At 43.6% G+C, this 18,826-nt stretch overlaps 1 protein-coding gene across 9 annotated transcripts in view; it reads right to left on the bottom strand.

Moving 5' to 3' along the window:
* Window positions 1-18,826, bottom strand: part of LOC121567330 (dedicator of cytokinesis protein 10) — a 181,547-nt gene that overhangs the window by 65,813 nt on the left and 96,908 nt on the right. For all 9 annotated transcript variants that reach the window (XM_045217328.1, XM_045217330.1, XM_045217318.1 and 6 more), the window contains exons 5-8: window positions 12,849-12,921; window positions 12,157-12,285; window positions 8,732-8,866; window positions 4,376-4,574 (exon numbers count right to left, since the gene is read on the bottom strand). In XM_045217328.1, the coding sequence (XP_045073263.1) occupies window positions 4,376-4,574; window positions 8,732-8,866; window positions 12,157-12,285; window positions 12,849-12,921 (536 nt within the window). The remainder of the gene's footprint in view (window positions 1-4,375; window positions 4,575-8,731; window positions 8,867-12,156; window positions 12,286-12,848; window positions 12,922-18,826) is intronic.

Below are 18,826 nucleotides of genomic sequence, written 5' to 3'. Positions count from 1 at the left end.
AGGGAGAGAGACAGAGAGGGTGGGAGAGAGGGAGGGAGAGAGACAGAGAGGGTGGGAGAGAGGGAGGGAGAGAGACAGAGAGGGTGAGAGAGAGGGAGGGAGAAGAAAGGGGGGAGGGGGGAATAGAGAGAGAGAGAGAGAGAGAGAGAGAGAGAGAGAGAGAGAGAGAGAGAGAGAGAGAGAGAGAGAGAGAGAGAGAGAGAGAGAGAGAGAGAGAGAGAGAGAGAGAGAGAGGGTGGATGGGTGGGAGAGAAGGAGGGAGAGGGGGCGAATAGAGAAAAAGAGAGAGAGAGAGAGAGAGAGAGAGAGAGAGAGAGAGAGAGAGAGAGAGAGAGAGAGAGAGAGAGAGAGAGAGAGAGAGAGAGAGAGCAGAAGTAGTGCAGAGGCTGAATGTGTATTAGTGCTCTGGGGTGCCAAGGTCTGCTGCTCCTCTCCTCTCCTCTCCTCTCATTGGTTAAACAGAACAAATACGACCTACGAAGATCGATGGAGATGGCGAGACACAAGTATAGGAACAAAGTGGAGGAGCAATTCAGCGGGTCGGACACTAGGCATATGTGGCCGGGGTTTCTAACGATCACGGATTACAAAAAGAAAGCCAGTCATGTCGTGGACACCAACTGGATGAGCTACGTGCAAAACAACTCTGAACTGCCGAGGAGAACCCCTGAGGACAACGAGTGTTACGTGCTTACGGTCTCCAAGGAGGACGTATCTAAGTCATTCAAACGTGTTAACTCTCGCAAGTCTGGCGGACCAGATGGCATCCCTAGCTACGCCATCAGAGCATGTGCAGACCAGCTAGCTGTTGTGTTTTCTGACATTTTCAATCTCTCTCTAGCTCAGGCCGTTATCCCCACCTACTTCAAGATGTCCACTATCATCCCTGTGCCCAAGAAAGGGAAAGTAACTAAACTGAATGACTACCGACCCGTAGCACTCACTTCCGTCATCATGAAGTGCTTCGAGAGGCTAGTCAAAGACTACATTATCTCCTCCCTTCCCGACACACTCCACCCCCTCCAATTCGCCTACCGCCCCGACAGATCCACGGACGACTCAATCGCCATTGCACTGCACACTGCCCTCACCCATCTGGACAAGAGGAATACATATGTGAGGATGCTGTTCATCGACTACAGCTCGGCCTTCAATATCATAGTGCCTTCTAAGCTCACCACAAAGCTCACAGCCCTGGGACTGAACTCCTCCCTATGCAAATGGATTGGAACCGGTTCAGGGAACAGAACCGAAAACCGGAAAAGAACAACATTTTTCACGGACCATAACCGTTATTTTAAAAGCACGGAAACCGGTTAATAACTTTATTTTACGTTCCAGGCATTTTATTCTCACAAAAAAACGCAACAAAAGTGCCTATGCAAAACCCTCACTCTGTCACTCAGAAACGTATTCCAGCATCTGCCTGCAAACTGAAAATCTTTGCCAGTTTGTGTGTGCGTGTTTAGGCTACCTGCCCCTCCCCCCTCCGAAGCATAGGCTACTGTACTGACGTTAGAAGTGTGAAAAGATAGGGAGAGAGATTTCTATTAGCTAGAGAAGAATGGATTAACTTTTTCAATGCTACTTAAGGATACTATAGGCCTAGTTTATCATTGGATTTATTACCTACAAAAAGGTAAGACGTGATATTCATTCTGGTGCCGCTCTGCACACACAAGCTTGTTAGCTTGATAGCTCAAAGGACATTCAAATTTACTTAATAGAAGCCACTCCTCCTACGTATAATTTTGTGGACCTAATTCAGATAATGCATGTCATAACAAGATGCCTAGCACTTCAAGCCTGCTCCTCAACCCTCTCTCACTCTCTCCCCACCCTTAAATTTCAGTTACATCTTGCGCCATAGGCTACACCTGTCTGTCCATCATGCATGTAAACAACTAGCTTGCCTGCTCTATCCGCACTGATTGGCAAAGTAATTTAATGAGCTAAATATAAAAAACTGTAGATTTCACAGGTTAAAAAAGGAACAGAAAGGAATGATATAAACTGTTACTTTTTTTTGGTGCAAACCGGTTTAGAACTTTATTTTGCTGGTCAGAACAGTGGTACGGAATGACAAAAATAGTGGTTCTGTTTAGAATGAAACGATTAGAAAATGATTTGGGTTCCAACCCCTACCTCGTCCACACTGATCCTCAACACGGGGGTCCAAAAAGCCTGCGTCCTCAGTCCCCTCCTGTACCCCCTGTATAACCATGAATGCGTGGCCTCACACAGTTCCAACTCCATCATCATCGCTGATGACAAGAAAGTAGTAACCCAGATTACCAACACCGACGAGGCGGCCTACAGGGAGGAGGTAGGCACTCTGACGGTGTGGTGCCTGGTAAACAAACTCTTCCTCAACGTCAGCAAAACAAAGGAGCTGATTGTGGTCCTCAGGAGGAACCAGGCTGGGCACGCCCCTATACTCATCAACGGGCCCGCAATGGAGACGGTCAAAACCTTAAAGTTCTTCGGCGTACACATCTCAGAGGAGCTGAAATGGTCAAACCACATGGACACCGTGATGAAGAAGGCACGACAGCAACTGTTTAACATCAGGAGGCTGAAGAAATACGGCCTTTCCCTGAGGGCCCTCAGTGTTCTACAGGAGCAACATCGAGCGCATACTGTCAGGCTGCATCACAGCCTGGTACGGCAACTCCACTGCTGACAGCAAGGCACTACAGAGGGTGGTATACTCAGCCGAACGCACCATTGGATGCACACTGCCTGCCCTCCAGGACACCTACAACACAAGGTGTCGCGGGAAGGCCAAGAAGATCATCAGGGACCTCAGCCACCCAAGTCACGGCCTGTTCTCCGAGCTTCTATCACTTAGATGCGGGCAATACAGGAGCATCATGGCTAAAACTAACAGAATGGCCAATAGCTTCTACCCCCAGACCATCAGGCTGCTGGCCACCACTAGTCCTACTCCTGGATAATAACTAACTAAGCATGACTTGTTGTTAATTTATGGATTAGCCCTGGGAGCTTCACCAGCCAGCATGGTTGACGAAACTGTACACCACACCACCTCCAGGTGATATTATATAGCGCTTAATGGCTAATAATGTTAGTACAGCAACACAGAACCATGATGACTACGGCTATTAAATCATTTGTAGGCGTTTTCACAACCTCAATTCTCCACGGTCCAGGGCGGTGTGTGCAATTTCTTTGGTTATATTCCACACTGATGATTTTTTACTACGTTTAAGATATAAATACCAAGGTGGAGTGTTTTGCCTTGTGTGTTTTGCCTCGAATTTCCCGGTGTAACACTAACAACAAGGATCAAGTCACCACACATTAAGTCTCCCCTTAGCCATGGCAGAATATCCTACTGCCATTATGAATACCAGACTCAGATTACAGAAAATGTATTCTGCCACTTCGTTAAGTATGATGTTATTTCATTGTTATGGTTCTGTAATCAACCCTAGAGTTCTGGTAGCCTGGTCCCAGGTCTATTTGTGCTGTCTTGCCAACTCCTATGGTCGTTGTCACGCCGAATACATAAGAACTTGGCTAGACAGCACAAACAGTTCTGGAACCAGACTAGGGATCTGGTGGGTGTATTCTAATCTTTATTCTAAACTCTTCAACTCTACTCTTTCCTCTCCTGCTCTGGGGCTCTGGGGATCTGGGGCTCTGGGGATCTGGGGATCTGGGGCTCTGGGGCTCTGGGGATCTGGGGCTCTGGGGATCTGGGGATCTGGGGATCTGGGGATCTGGGGCTCTGGGGCTTAGGTGTCAGGATCTAAGTTAAGACAATCAAAAAATAATAATAAAACTCCTTCAACATTGTTGGAAAAGCATTCCAGGTGAAGCTGGTTGAGAGAATGCCAAGAGTGTGCAAAGCTGTCATGGTGGCTATTTGAAGAATCTCAAAGATAAAATATATTTTGATTTGTTAAACACTTATTTGGTTACTACATGATTCCATATGTGTTATTTCATAGTTTTGATGTCTTCACTATTATTCTACAATGTAAAAAACTGTAAAAAGAAAGAAAGGATAATGAGTAGGTGTGTCCAGACTTTTGACTGGTAGTGTATATATATATATATATATGCCCACTGAGCATTTGCTGCTCCCGTAAGTGATTTTAAATGAAACTCAGTGATACTACCTTAAAAATCACTTTTGGGAGACAGCAAACAGTGAAGCTACATCTTCTTTAAGATGCTAAATGTTTTACTACACTGAGCCCTAATGAACAGGAACCAGGTCCAGAGTAGGTGTAGGGTGAAGTTGCCTCTAGACGCTGATCTTGGGTGAGTTTAGCATTTTCCTCACTAATGGTTACGGTTAGGATTGGGGGGGGGGGGAAGCTGATCCTGGATCCAGAGCACTTACCCTGTTGTGTGTCGGTAAGGTCTACACTCTGGCGGTCCAGCTGCGTCAGAGGGGTGGGCCCGTTGTGGGGGCTGATCTGGAGGATCCGGGTCAAGGTACTGATCCACTCCTCCATGTCCTGCTCGCTCTCCGCTGCCAGCACGAAGTACGTCACCTCGTTCATCTTCAGCTCAAAGGCGTGCTTCCTCAGACGGTTGTTCTAGAGGGGGTGTTTTGGTTAGTGTTAGTTTGCACAGAACTTTGACAGACCAGTCAGTAAATGTGTGAATTTTGTGCATTTGGGAAGTGCCTGACTGGTTGTGTCTGTGAAATCTCCTATCATACCATATCGTATCCGTATTGTAGCATTGTGTTACAATAACCCACAGGGCTCTGGTCAAAAGCAGTGCACTATGTAGGGAATACGACGCCATTTGGGACGCAGTTAATAAGAGGTCTTTGATAGTTTCCTGCTGCATTTATAGACCTGACTACACATATACTGAACAAAAATATAAAACGCAACATGCAACAATTTAAAAGATTTTACTGAGTTACAGTTAATATAAGGAAATCAGTCAATTTAAATACATGAATTATGCCCTAATCTATGGATTTCACATGCCTGGGCAGGGGTGCAGCTATGTGTGGGCCTGGGAGGGCATAAGCCCACCCACTTGGCAGCAAGGCCCACCCAATGGGGAGCCAGGCCCAGCCAATCAGAATGAGTTTTTCCCCACAAAAGGGCCTGCACTGGCGTGGTCTGCAGTTGTGATGTCAGTTGGACATACTGCCAAATTCTCTAAAACAACATTGGAGGCAGCTTATGGTTGAGAAATGAACATTAAATTATCTGGCAACAGCTCTGGTGGTCATTCCTGCAGTCAGCATTCCAATTGCAAGCTCCCTCAAAACTTGAGACATCTGTGGCATTGTGTTGTGTGACAAAACTACACATTTTAAAGTGGCCTTTTATTGTCTCCAGCACAAGGTGCACCTGTGTAATGATGATGCTGTTTAATTAGCTTCTTGATATGCCACACCTGTCAGGTGGATGGATTATCTTGGCAAAGGATAAAAGCTCACTAACAGGGATATAAACAAATTTGTGCACAACATTTGAGAGAAATAAGCTTTTTGTGCATATAGAAAATTTTGTTGCAACATTCCGAGCTCCTCAATTGGATAGTCTATAGAGAACTGGTTTTAATGTGTGCCAGTGGCGTTTTACAGCTGCTGACTTGATAAGTACATCAGCAAGTGTGTTTATCTATATGTGTGGTGTGTGTATGCGTGTGAGCGTGAGTGCGTGTGTGTGTATGTATTTGTGCATGCGCACATGTGTGTGTGTGTATGCCCGAATGCACGCGTGTGTGCGCATGCATGCTTGCGTGTAAAACTAATTTCCAGAGGTGTGGACTCGAGTCATGTGACTTGGACTCGAGTCAGACTCGAGTCATGAATTTGATGACTTCAGACTCGACTCGACAAAATGTACAAAGACTTGCAACTCGACTTGGACTTTAACATCAATGACTCGTGACTTCACTTGGACTTGCGCCTTATGACTCGAGAAGACTTGCTACTTCCCATGAAAACTGGGGAAAATTTTTTTCACACGGCCGCGCCGCTCTCCGTTTATCTGCATCTGTGAAAAAAATGTGCACCATCCACCTGTATGCATACAGAGAGCGCGCGCTGCCTGCACGTTATCCAATCACTGTAGTCCCACGTTGTTTTGATTCGACAGCATCTAAGCAGGCACATTGCAAGACAACCAATGAAGCACATCAAGCAACAACGCGCCAGTTGTCAAAATGATACCGAAGATAGTTTGGTTTGGCTATAAAAATTACGAGGTAGTCGACAAAAAAACGAGTTGCAATCTGCAAAACATGCGGATCGAAGATTACAGACGGAGCTGCCACAACGTCCAACTTTGTTCGACACCTGAAGTTGCACAAAGAAAGGTAAGTTTTGAACGAATGCTACGCACCTTATCGGATGTACCGTAACTTACTAGCTAGCTGCTGCATATTTACTGTATCAACGAGACAAACGCACGTCTCCCTTGCTGGTTCATGCTTACAAAAATATGGATTTTTGAACTGCTATTATATGGACATTCTAAAACGCTTTCGTGAAAAAACGCTTAACGTTCTTTAATGTACTAAGACAGTGTTATTAAAAGACCAAACTCTGTAAATATCATATTAATAAAGTATACTATGTACAAAACATCAGATGAGCCCAGAATATGAACGCAAACACGTTTAATAACACGTTGCGTTTTCCTCCCATAGAAAACTATTATAAGAAAAGGCTTAACGTGTCTTAATATACTGAGACAGTAATATTAAAAGACCAAACTATAAATATCATATTAATAAAGTATACTAAATGTACAAAACATCAGATGAGGCCAGAATATGAACGCAAACACGTTTAACAACACGTTAAGTGTTTTCCTCCCATAGAAAACCATTATAAGAAAAGGCTTAACATGTCTTATGTAGGCTACTATGTATTCTGGGCTCATCTGATGTTTTGTACATAGTATACTTTATTGATATGATATTTACTTAGTTTGGTCTTTTAATAACACTGTCTTAGTACATAAGACACGTTAAGTCCTTTCTTATAATGGTTTTCTATGGGAGGAAAACGCAACTGTTATTAAACGTGTTTGCGCTCATATTCTGGGCTCATCTGATGTTTTGCACATAGTATGCTTTATTAATATGATATTTGCAGAGTTTGGTCTTATAATATTACTGTCTTAGTATATTAAGCATTAAGCAACGTTAAGCGTTTTTCACGTTAAGCGTCTTTAGAATTCAGTTTCAGAGTTGCTGGTGTGCTGCCTCATTGAGGTCGTTTATGTAATTTTGGTTAATCACAACTAAGCAGAACTGTCGCTGAAGACAAAATATCACAATTAAACAATGAATGCACCCCCTTTCACAACTCGGATGTAGTTGGTGCATCCCTAAACCCATCCAAGTACAACAGGAAACATAGTAAGACGTATACATTGTAAAGAGGAAAATGATAACACAGTCACAGTAGATCCACCATTAGCCTTCCCTTTTCATATCATGCCCAAACAGCAGACAGCGCATGGACAGAGTGCTACCGTAGTCTACAGTAGGTCTGTGAGGCAGCGCACCACTGGGATATATACAGTATATAATAAAATAATAACGATTATAGTAGTAATGTTCAGAGATGCAATAGATTATTATAGTGCAGTTCTTAACTAATGGGAATATTGTTTAGCTTATTTTTGGTTTAATTTGGTTTACTTTAGTTATTTAATTTATTCAATTATTTTGTTTTTCTATACTTTTCATGCCAACTTGCCATGGCCCCCTAGAACCCCCTCGCGGCACCCAAGGGTCCCCGTCCCCACTTTGAAAACCACTGCTATAAAGCATATGACTTCAGTTTCTTGAGGGAAAGGGCTTTCTTATGAATTTTGAAGCAGTGAAAATATTCTTAATATTGCATACACTGAAACTGAAATGTATTATCGTAAACCGTAGTGTACAATAGGCAATGAATATTAACACAACAACATTGATATGAGTAAAGAGTAGTTTCAAATACAACATGTGTGGCTGTAAAGGATTTTCTGACATCTGTTTCATATTCTTCTCTGTTACAGGTATGAAGAATACCAGATGAACAAAATCATCGTAGATGAACCACAACAGCCTTCAATCTCACAATTCCTTGACACTCGTGTAGGGCGTTACAGCCTGACCCACCCACAGCAGAAGGCCATCTCCAATGCGATACTGTCTGACTTGATTATTGATTGCAATTTCCCTCTGTCTATTGTGGAAAATAAGAGCTTTCGTCACTTTCTGGCTGTGCTGGACAGCAAGTATACCCCAGTATGTCGCCGAACGCTGACCACAAAAACAGAGAGCCTTGCTGAGGAGAGACGGTCAAAGTTAAAAACTCAATTGAGCAACACTGACCATGTTTCAGTCACTGTGGACATTTGGTCTGATCGAAAGATGAGGGGATTCCTTGGTGTCACTGTGCACTGGATGGAGCGAGATGCAGAGAGGGTACAGCTAAAGACTAATCTCTTGGCCTGCAACCGCTTCAAAGGCTCTCACACAGCAGAGCGAATCTGTGACCAATTTGAGGCAATATGTGATGAATACAACATCAAAGCTAAATTGGACTATATAATTAGTGACAATGCTGCTAACATGCGCAAGGCATTTACAGTCTGCTTCCCCAGCGAACAGGAGGAAGATGAAGATGCTGGAGATAATCTTGATGATCCTGAGCTATGGCATGACTTAACCCAACCCATTAGTAATTTCACAGTCCATTGGGACTCCATCATCCTCTACTCACCTGAACCACACCGGTACACGAGTCGAGGAAGATGCAGCCCTTGGGTTCTTTGGAGATCTTCTCGTCTTTGTAAAAGTTCATGATGTAGGAGTTATCAGTCAGCTGTGTCAGCTGGAAGTACCTCCTCTTGAACGACTACAGGGACGTCAAAATAAAAATACAACCCCATCAAAATCAATTACAGGCAATAAAGACATAGTCACCCTAACCCAGACAATAACACCTTCCGTTCATCACTGAACATATCACTACAGTACGTGAGGCTGTGTCCCAAATGGCACCCTATTCCCTATAAAGTGCACTACTTTTGACCAGGGCCCTATGGGTAGGGCTCTGTATAAAGGTAAGTACTAGTGCGCTATATAGGGGGAAAAGTAGCGCAAAAGTAGTGCACTATATAGGGAAGAGGATGTCATTTGGGACGCACTCACTGACTGCGTGACCTGTGTGACAGTAAATTGGACGCGGCCTGGGCCAGTGGTGCTCTACATTAACACAAGGTCTCCTTAGAAGAGACAGGCCATAACTTAAAGAGCGCCAAGACCCTGCAGGGCCGGTCTGACTAAGAGTCTGCTTTGTTAGAAGACAGGATGGGAGGGAGAGGCTGGGAGGGAGACCAGGAAAAGAGTGAGATGATAGCGAGAAGAGAGAGAGAGAGTCAAGAAATGTGTGTGTGTGTGAGAGATTGTGTGTGTGTGTGAGAGTGTGTGTGTGTGTGTGAGAGAGTGTGTGTGTGTGTGAGAGAGTGTTTGTGTGTGTGTGAGAGAGAGTGTGTGTGTGAGAGAGTGTGTGTGTGTGTGAGAGAGTGTGTGTGTGAGAGAGTGTGTGTGTGTGTGAGAGAGTGTGTGTGTGTGAGAGAGAGAGTGTGTGTGTGTGTGAGAGAGAGTGTGTGTGTGTGTGAGAGAGTGTGTGTGTGTGTGTGTGAGAGAGTTTGTGTGTATGAGAGTGTGTGTGTGTGTGTGTGTGAGAGAGTGTGTGTGTGTGAGAGAGAGAGTGTGCGTGTATGAGAGAGTGTGTGTGTGTGAGAGAGTGTGTGTGTGTGTGTGAGAGAGTGTGTGTGTGTGAGAGAGAGTGTGTGTGTGTGTGAGAGAGTGTGTGTGTGTGTGTGAGAGAGAGAGTGTGTGTGTGTGTGTGAGAAAGAGTGTGTGTGTGTGTGAGAGAGAAAAGTAAGGAATGTAGTAGGAAAGAGTACTACGACGAGAGGTAAAAAAAAGATGGTGGAGAGAGGGGAAGAAACTTAAAAAAGAGTGAAAGTGAAAGAGAGAGAGAAAGAGGTAGAGATAGAGGAAGACAGGGGTCAAAGAGCGCGAGAGACAGACCCATAAAGAATTTGAAAACAAATCCAATTTTGATAAACTCCCATATACACTGCTCAAAATAAAGGGAACACTTAAACAACACATCCTAGATCTGAATGAATTAAATAATATTATTAAATACTTTTTTCTTTACATAGTTGAATGTGCTGACAACAAAATCACACAAAAATTATCAATGGAAATCAAATTTATCAACCCATCGAGGTCTGGATTTGGAGTCACCCTCAAAATTAAAGTGGAAAACCACACTACAGGCTGATCCAACTTTGATGTAATGTCCTTAAAACAAGTCAAAATGAGGCTCAGTAGTGTGTGTGGCCTCCACGTGCCTGTATGACCTCCCTACAACGCCTGGGCATGCTCCTGATGAGGTGGCAGATGGTCTCCTGAGGGATCTCCTCCCAGACCTGGACTAAAGCATCCGCCAACTCCTGGACGGTCTGTGGTGCAACGTGGCATTAGTGGATGGAGCGAGACATGATGTCCCAGATGTGCTCAATTGGATTCAGGTCTGGGGAACGGGCGGGCCAGTCCATAGCATCAATGCCTTCCTCTTGCAGGAACTGCTGACACACTCCAGCCACATGAGGTCTAGCATTGTCTTGCATTAGGAGGAACCCAGGGCCAACCGCACCAGCATATGGTCTCACAAGGGGTCTGAGGATCTCATCTCGGTACCTAATGGCAGTCAGGCTACCTCTGGCGAGCACATGGAGGGCTTTGCGGCCCCCCAAAGAAATGCCACCCCACACCATGACTGACCCACCGCCAAACCGGTCATGCTGGAGGATGTTGCAGGCAGCAGAACGTTCTCCACGGCGTCTCCAGACTCTGTCACGTCTGTCACATGTGCTCAGTGTGAACCAGCTTTCATCTGTGAAGAGCACAGGGCGCCAGTGGCGAATTGCAAATGGCGCCCTGTGTTCTCTGGCAAATGCCAAACGTCCTGCACGGTGTTGGGCTGTAAGCACAACCCCCACCTGTGGACGTCGGGCCCTCATACCACCCTCATGGAGTCTGTTTCTGACCGTTTGAGCAGACACATGCACATTTGTGGCCTGCTGGAGGTCATTTTGCAGGGCTCTGGCAGTACTCCTCCTGCTCCTCCTTGCACAAAGGTGGAGGTAGCAGTCCTGTTGCTGGGTTGTTGCCCTCCTACGGCCTCCTCCACGTCTCCTGATGTACTGGCCTGTCTCCTGGTAGCGCCTCCATGCTCTGGACACTACGCTGACAGACACAGCAAACCTTCTTGCCACAGCTCGCATTGATGTGCCATCCTGGATGAGCTGCACTACCTGAGCCACTTGTGTGGGTTGTAGACTCCGTCTCATGCTACCACTAGAGTGAAAGCACCGCCAGCATTCAAAAGTGACCAAAACATCAGCCAGGAAGCATAGGAACTGAGAAGTGGTCTGTGGTCACCACCTGCAGAACCACTTCTTTATTGGGGGTGTCTTGCTAATTGCCTATAATTTCCACCTGTTGTCTATTCCATTTGCACAACAGCATGTGAAATGTATTGTCAATCAGTGTTGCTTCCTAAGTGGACAGTTTGATTTCACAGAAGTGTGATTGACTTGGAGTTACATTGTGTTTAAGTGTTCCCTTAATTTTTTTGAGCAGTGTATATTGGGTGAAATACCAGTGTGCCATCACAGCAGCAAGATTTGTGACTTGTTGCCACAAGAAAAAGGCAACCAGTTGAAGAACAAACACCACTGTAAATACATATTTATGTTTATTTATTTTCCCTTTTGCACATCGTTACAACACTGTATATAGCCATAATACGACATTTGAAATGTCTCTATTCCTCTGAAACCTTGGTGAGTGTAATGTTTACTGTTCATTTTTTATTGTTTATTTCACTTTTGTTAATTATCTATTTCACTTGCTTTGGCAATGTAGACATGTGTTTCCCATGCCAATAAAGCCCTTGAAATTGGAGAGAGAGAGAGAGAGAGAGAGAGAGAGAGAGAGAGAGAGAGAGAGAGAGAGAGAGAGAGAGAGAGAGAGAGAGAGAGAGAGAGAGAGAGAGAGAGAGAGAGAGAGAGAGAGAGAGAGAGAGAAGGGGATTGTGGGGGAGTCTGTGGCACACTTCCTCACCCGAACAGTGATGCTGTTGTTGACAGTGCTATTGAAGTTCCCTTTATAGAGCCACCCCGATCGGAACACACCAATCCCTCCTCCTCCTCCGCCTCCCCCTCCTTTAGAAGAGGACAAAGACGTTGTGTCCTGCAAAAACCAAAACGGACATCTTTAAATCAGGCTCGATGCGTACGTCACAAATGGCAACCTATTCCCTATAAAATGCACTACATTTAGGGAATATAACTTTATAGGGCTCTGGTCAAAAATAGTGCACTACAAAGGGAATAGAGTTCCATTTGGGACCAATCCATGTCTCAATAACCAAGGTCTAAATATGTCTGCCATTGAGATACAATATGATACTTGTTCTGTTTCATTCTACGATGCCTGATTTGTCATGAACAGACACCTGCTGTAACAGAGCCGAGACCTGGAGAGTCATTGATTCTGGCTCAGTTGAACTCAATTGAATTAAGCTTGTACTCAATGGCCCTTGACCAAAAACAACAGAGTAGAAATATGTGAGCAGACGTGCATTATGACAGTTTAACAGTAGGGCTAATCATTGGCCTCGGACTATTCATCATACTCAAGCTACGTCCCAAATGGCACCCTATTCCATATATAGTGCCCTATTATTGACCAGAGCCAATGGGCCCTGGTCAAAAGTAGTGCACTTTAAAGGGAGTAGAATCCATGAAACAGACCTCATCCTTGTCCACGTCCTCATGGTCAATCTCAAAGGAGTGGGAGGGCAACTTCTCCGCCTTGTACAGCTTCCTGTGAGGGAGAGAAAGATTTGACATGTTTCTTTATGTTTGCTTTAGCAATGTATGTGATTACCACTTTCTGTTACCACGTCTTTATAACAATTCAATAATGATGAAACGGGAGACGGGGAACAGTTCCAGTGGTGTAAAGTAACTAGGTAAAAATACTTAAGATGTTGTTTTGGGTCTGTACTTCACTATTTATATTTTTGACTACTTTTACTCCACTACATTCCTAAAGAAAATATGTACTTTTTACTCCCATACATTTTCCCTGACACCCAAAAGTACTCCTTACATTTTGATTACTCAGGCAGGACAGCAATATGGTCCAATTCATGCACCTATCAATATAACACATTGTCATCCCCACTGCCTCTGATCTGGCGGACTCACTAAACACAAATACTCTGTTTGTAAATTATGTCTGAGTGTTGGAGTGTGCCCCTGGCTGTCCGTAAAAAAACAAAACAAAAAAACATCTTGCCATCTGCTTTGTTTAATATAAGGAATTGGATGTATATCATTTACTTTTACTTTTACTCAAGTACTTTTTCCACCACTGTACCAGATATTTCCACTCAGGTAGTATTTTACTCGGTGACATTCACATTATTGAGTGAAGTATCTTTACTTTTACTCAAGTATGACAATTGAGTACTTTTCCCACCACTGATCAGTTCAACCATTGGTGCTTTGGGGATCTGGGGAGGGGGGGATGTCCCCATTATGAACAGTCCTCTGCAGTCTGGACAGTGTAGGACACAGGACCAATCTGAGAAATGACTGTAGCAGGAAACCACTTTGGTCCGCTGAGGTAGGTTCTAGCTAAGACCGTTTCTCCAGGATTGAAAGCTCTGTCCTTTGCTCTTAGTTCACAACGTTTGACTTGGCTCTCCTGTTGACATCCCTCATGGAAAAATACTATAGTGTATACTATGGTAGGAATACTATGGTATTCACTGTAGTGTTTTTGCAGACTTTACTGTAGTATTTACTGTAGTATTTACTGTAGTATTTACAGTTTACTATAGTATAAATACTGTAGTAAAAACAATTGTAGTATATACTATAGTAATTACCGTAGTGTTTTTGTGGACTGTAGTATACTGTAGTATTTAATGTAGTGTTTTTGGGGACATTAATGTAGTATTTACTAAAGTTTTTTTGTTTTATTATCTTTGATATAGAAGCGGGGGGCTTTCTCCTTGAGGAAACATAATGGAGAAATACTAAAATAGCCCATTTTCCATAACCTGTAGGTAGGTAGGTAGGTAGGTAGGTAGGTAGGTAGGTAGGTAGGACTGGGTTGTGAACGGAGAGTTCAGAGCTTCTGCTCTTTTCTATAACCTGTAGGGAACACAATATATGGTCTATACTTGGCATGTACTGTAGGTTTCTCACTTACGGGTGGCACATATTGGAATATGGGGAGAGGAATGGGCAGGGTATATCAAATTAAATAATGTAGTATTTACTATAGTTAAAACAGTTTAGTGTTTTTGTGGACTGTAGTGTTTTTGCAGACATTTCTGTAGTATTTACTACAGTGTTTTGTGGATAATACTTTAGTATTTACTATAGTATTCTAAAGTATACTACAAAATTCTATACTAAGTACTAAATATGATCGAGGAATACTACAGTGTGTAGTACAGTATTCTACAGTATACTACAGTTTACTACAGAATTATATGGTAAGTACTGTAGTATTCTATAGTAAACTGTATCATTTGTTATGTGGCGTTGATCTGTCTCATTTGCGTTCAGAGGTTTGAGTAGGTCAAAGCTTGTGTGTAGCCCTCTCTTCATGAGTAGCGATGCAGGCAAAGCCTTGTTGGTTGAATGAGGTGTGTTCCTGTAGGATAGCTGGACGCTGTTCAAGCATTGGTTCAAGTCCCTTGATCCTGAGACACTTTTAAGGCATGTTTCATGGTCTGTACGAACCTCTCCGCCAGCCCGTTGGTAGACGGATGATACGGTGCAGACCTGATGTGCTGTACGCCATTCACCTGTAGGAATGTAGCCATTTCTTGGGACGGTAGCTGCGGTCCGTTGTCGCTAACGAGTTGGAGTGGCATTCCGAACCGACTAAATACCTCCAAGCATCTCGATGGTCTTCTCTGCAGTAGTAGACCTCATGATGGCAACCTCTGGCCACTTGCTTTGAGCATCCACTACCACAAGAAACATTCCATCTTCGAATGGACCTGCTTAGTCAATGTGTATGCGTTGCCACGCCTCTTCCGGTCAATCCCATGGATTAAGGTACTTTGCGAACTTTCTGACATGAGGAACATGTTTTCGCTTTTACATCAATGCTTCCATCCAATCCGGGCCACCAGAAGTAGCTTTGTGTGATTTCCTTCATGCAAATCATTCCACAATGACCTGCGTGTAGCTGTTGCAACACTGGTTTCCTCAGCGAAGGTGGAATGATAACTCTCCTCCCCCACAGCAGACAACCGGACTATACTGACAGCTAATTTCTCCTGGAAAGGTAAGGTTTCAGTTCCGGAGCATCTCTTGTGCCTTTGATGATGATGTCCATCACTTCGGATAACACTGGGCCGTTTCTGGTGTTTCTCCGCACTTGTGTCGAAGTGACTGGTGCATTTTCCACTTGTCTGAAGTAGAAGACGTCCATTTGACGTGACTCTGGTTTGACCACAGGTAGTGCTAACCTGGAGAGTCCATCTGCGTTACAGTGCATGTCTGACTTGCGGTACTTGATGTCGTAGGTGTGTGCTGACAACAACAAAGCCCACCTTTGCATTCTGCTTGCAGCAAGTGACAGAATCCCAGTATGCGGTCCAAAGATGCTCGTCAGCGGATTATGATTTGTAAGAAGGGTGAACTTCCTCCAGTACAGATACTGGTAAAACTTATGCACTCCAGAAACTATGCCTAGGGCTTCGTGTTCTATTGGTGCGTAGTTACTTTCAATGTCCTCAATGCAAAAGCGATCAGCTTCACCTGAAGCCATGATATGGGACATAACTGCTCCCACACCGTATGGACCAGCATCACAAGCTAGTTGGATGGGCAATGACGAGTCAAAGTGTGTTCGTGCCTCAGATTTCAGGAGTGTTTCCTTGGTTTTCACGAATGCTTCCTCACATTGTTATATCCATTTCCATGTTTTGTCCTAACAAAGCAACTGATGCAGTGGCTTCAGCTTCGTTGCTAAGCTCGGGATAAAGCGTCCATAGTAATTTAGTAACTCCAGGATTGAACGTAGTTTGCTCACGTTCTGAGGAGCTGGGGTGTCCAGGATAGCATTGACATTGGACAGAGCCTTGTGGAGGCCCATAGCATCGATGACGTGTTCAAGGTATTCAACCAATGATTGGAAGAATGCACATTTGTCCTTATGAACTCGCAGTCCGTTGTCCTTCAATCTCTGTAAGGTTGCATCCAAATTTTGGAGATGGTCCTCTTCATCCTTTCCAGTAACGAGGATGTCATCCAGGTAGCATTGTACTCCTGGCAATCCACTCAAGATCTGTTCCATTAGTAGACGATAGTACCTAAAGAGCCCCTTGTGTGTCACAACGGTCAACTCCTTTGACTTTTCATCCATGTGCATCTGAAAGTAGGCTTGGCAGAGATCGATTTTGCAGAATTTTCTACCCACAGCTAAACCCGTGAAAATCACCCTCTATGGACTCACGGGTGGAATGTTATTAATATTTTTCATAATTTCATAATTACAAAACTTTTTTTTGTTTTACCTGCCGAAAATCCGGCGTTTCTATGTGAAACTGTTTTGTTATATTTCAGTCTTCTGTGATGTATATAAAGTGTAATATTGGGATGCAAACTCAAAATGTAATACATTTCAACTCTATATCTGACATGGTACAGGTGTCTTCTTTTTTTTAAGCCCATGTTTCAAAGTAGATTTGTTTAAGACTACCAAGAAACACTGTGTGACCCTGATTTAGCTCACCATCCTTCTTAAGTACTGGTACGATGGGTGTCACCCATTCACTCACGCTGACAGGCTCGAGTACTTTTTTTTCCAACAATTCCAGCCATTTTTCATTTCTCAATAGGCTCCTGACTGTCAATCACTTCAATATTGTCCTCAACCACAGAACTATTTTCCTCAGTCGCGTGATCTTCATTCACTTCACTCACTGACGTTCCATCCTCATCCGCTCATTTAGCAGTTATTAATTCCAAAGTTCGTCTTCACAGTTGAATAAATGTCCTGTCCCTTACTCACTGTATATTCCTCCCTTTTTAATCACGTTGTTTTCCCGCTCCGATGTCCGTCTCGAATCCTTTTCTGCTGTCCATGACGATAGGGTTGGGCGGTATCCGGATTTTCATATCGTCATACCGTCCTTCTCTCATCCTGGGACTTACGGAATTACCGGCTTAGTACACAAGGGGGTATTTTTTGTTGTTGTTGTTGCGAAATAGCCCATTGGCCATTTATTACCAGAATGCTAACGTAATTAGCACAACTAATAGCAAGTTTCCATGAAGGCTGCTAGCTAAATATGCTAACGAGCGCAAATGAAAATAAACAAATTGCAAAGACCGGCAATCCAGCTCATAAAGTTATACATATATAGGTAGGAGCTACCGAATGTCCTTTTTGGTGAGCTTGGACATTTACAAGCGAATTTGAATGAAATACATTATGCAAATGAACAAAGTTATAACTCATCCAAAGGGCTTTGACTTCTCAAACACAACAGAAAGCTAACACAATATGATGCCCCGTCACCTTATTAATTCAGCCACTTACTTAGATAATTAGCAAGTAAAACCTAGGGCTCGCGTTAACGCAGAATTCTGCGTCTTTCACGCAGGACAAAAAGATAAAACACATAACAAATCTCTTGCTGCGTTTTGTAAACACAGATCTAAAATGCTTCTTATTGTAATTTCTGCTCAGCATCAGACTAATTTGTGACTCGTTTCAGGAAACTAGGCGTATGTCTCACGTCACTACTTCACAGGAGAGGCATTTGAACGTAAACATGTATTATTTTTATCAAAATGTGTTTTGGGGCAGAAATTCCTTCTGGAACATGTGAACTTTCATGTGCCTTAATAACAAACTTGTATTCTATCCGTAAATACAAATACAATTGTTAAATTACGAGCTTCGTTGGTTTAGCCATGAAAAAGACAGGAACCTTTCCGCTAGCCATGATTGGCTGAGATTTTGGATGGGCTGGACATGCCGGGAGATGAGTTTGGATTGGTCTGCCATGTAGCATGCTTCTGTCTATAACGTGAGCTGTTCAGTATGTGTTGATAGTCCTTTCTACCGCACCGTTTTTGAAAGATATAACGTTAGCCATCAAGAACTACAAAAGTTTTGCTACTTTTCTCAACAACATTGATGCCCTGAATTTAGCAGGCGCTATCGGCAGATCTATTGGAAAAAGTAATGGGCTACTTTCTGCACACGCCACAGTCAGTGTGAACTGGAGTGACTTGACACAACTCTGGCCAAACAAGATGTAGCTACAAACAAAACTGAGTTCCAGTCTATCGTGAAGCGTTCATGTATACGGGTAAAAGTCTAGCTACATTTTCAGATATTATACATTTCCAATTTTGTCAGAGAGTCATTTTCATTGCAAGTTAAAGCGTACTGTTCGCTAACTAGCGAACGTTAGCTTGCTGGCTCGCTAGCTGACATTACGCGTATGATCTGTGTATTAGTATTATTCAAATCAGAAATCCATTTTAATTGCTAGTTATAGCTAGCTAACATTGAACCTAGTTAGCATTAGCTACCTGCAGATTCATACTACAGCTATGACAATGTTTGTATTGGTTTTGATTTTGCCAGTTCATTGTTTAGCTAGCTACATGTCTAAACAAAAGACTCCACTTCGCCAGATGATTACATGACCCATCAGGTTAGCCAGGTGTGTCTGGGGGTG

This window comes from Coregonus clupeaformis, chromosome 6 (genome assembly GCF_020615455.1).
Source record: "Coregonus clupeaformis isolate EN_2021a chromosome 6, ASM2061545v1, whole genome shotgun sequence".
Lineage (NCBI taxonomy): Eukaryota > Metazoa > Chordata > Actinopteri > Salmoniformes > Salmonidae > Coregonus > Coregonus clupeaformis.
The sequence above is the reverse complement of the archived record's forward strand: the minus strand, read 5'-3'. Positions and strand labels throughout refer to the sequence as shown.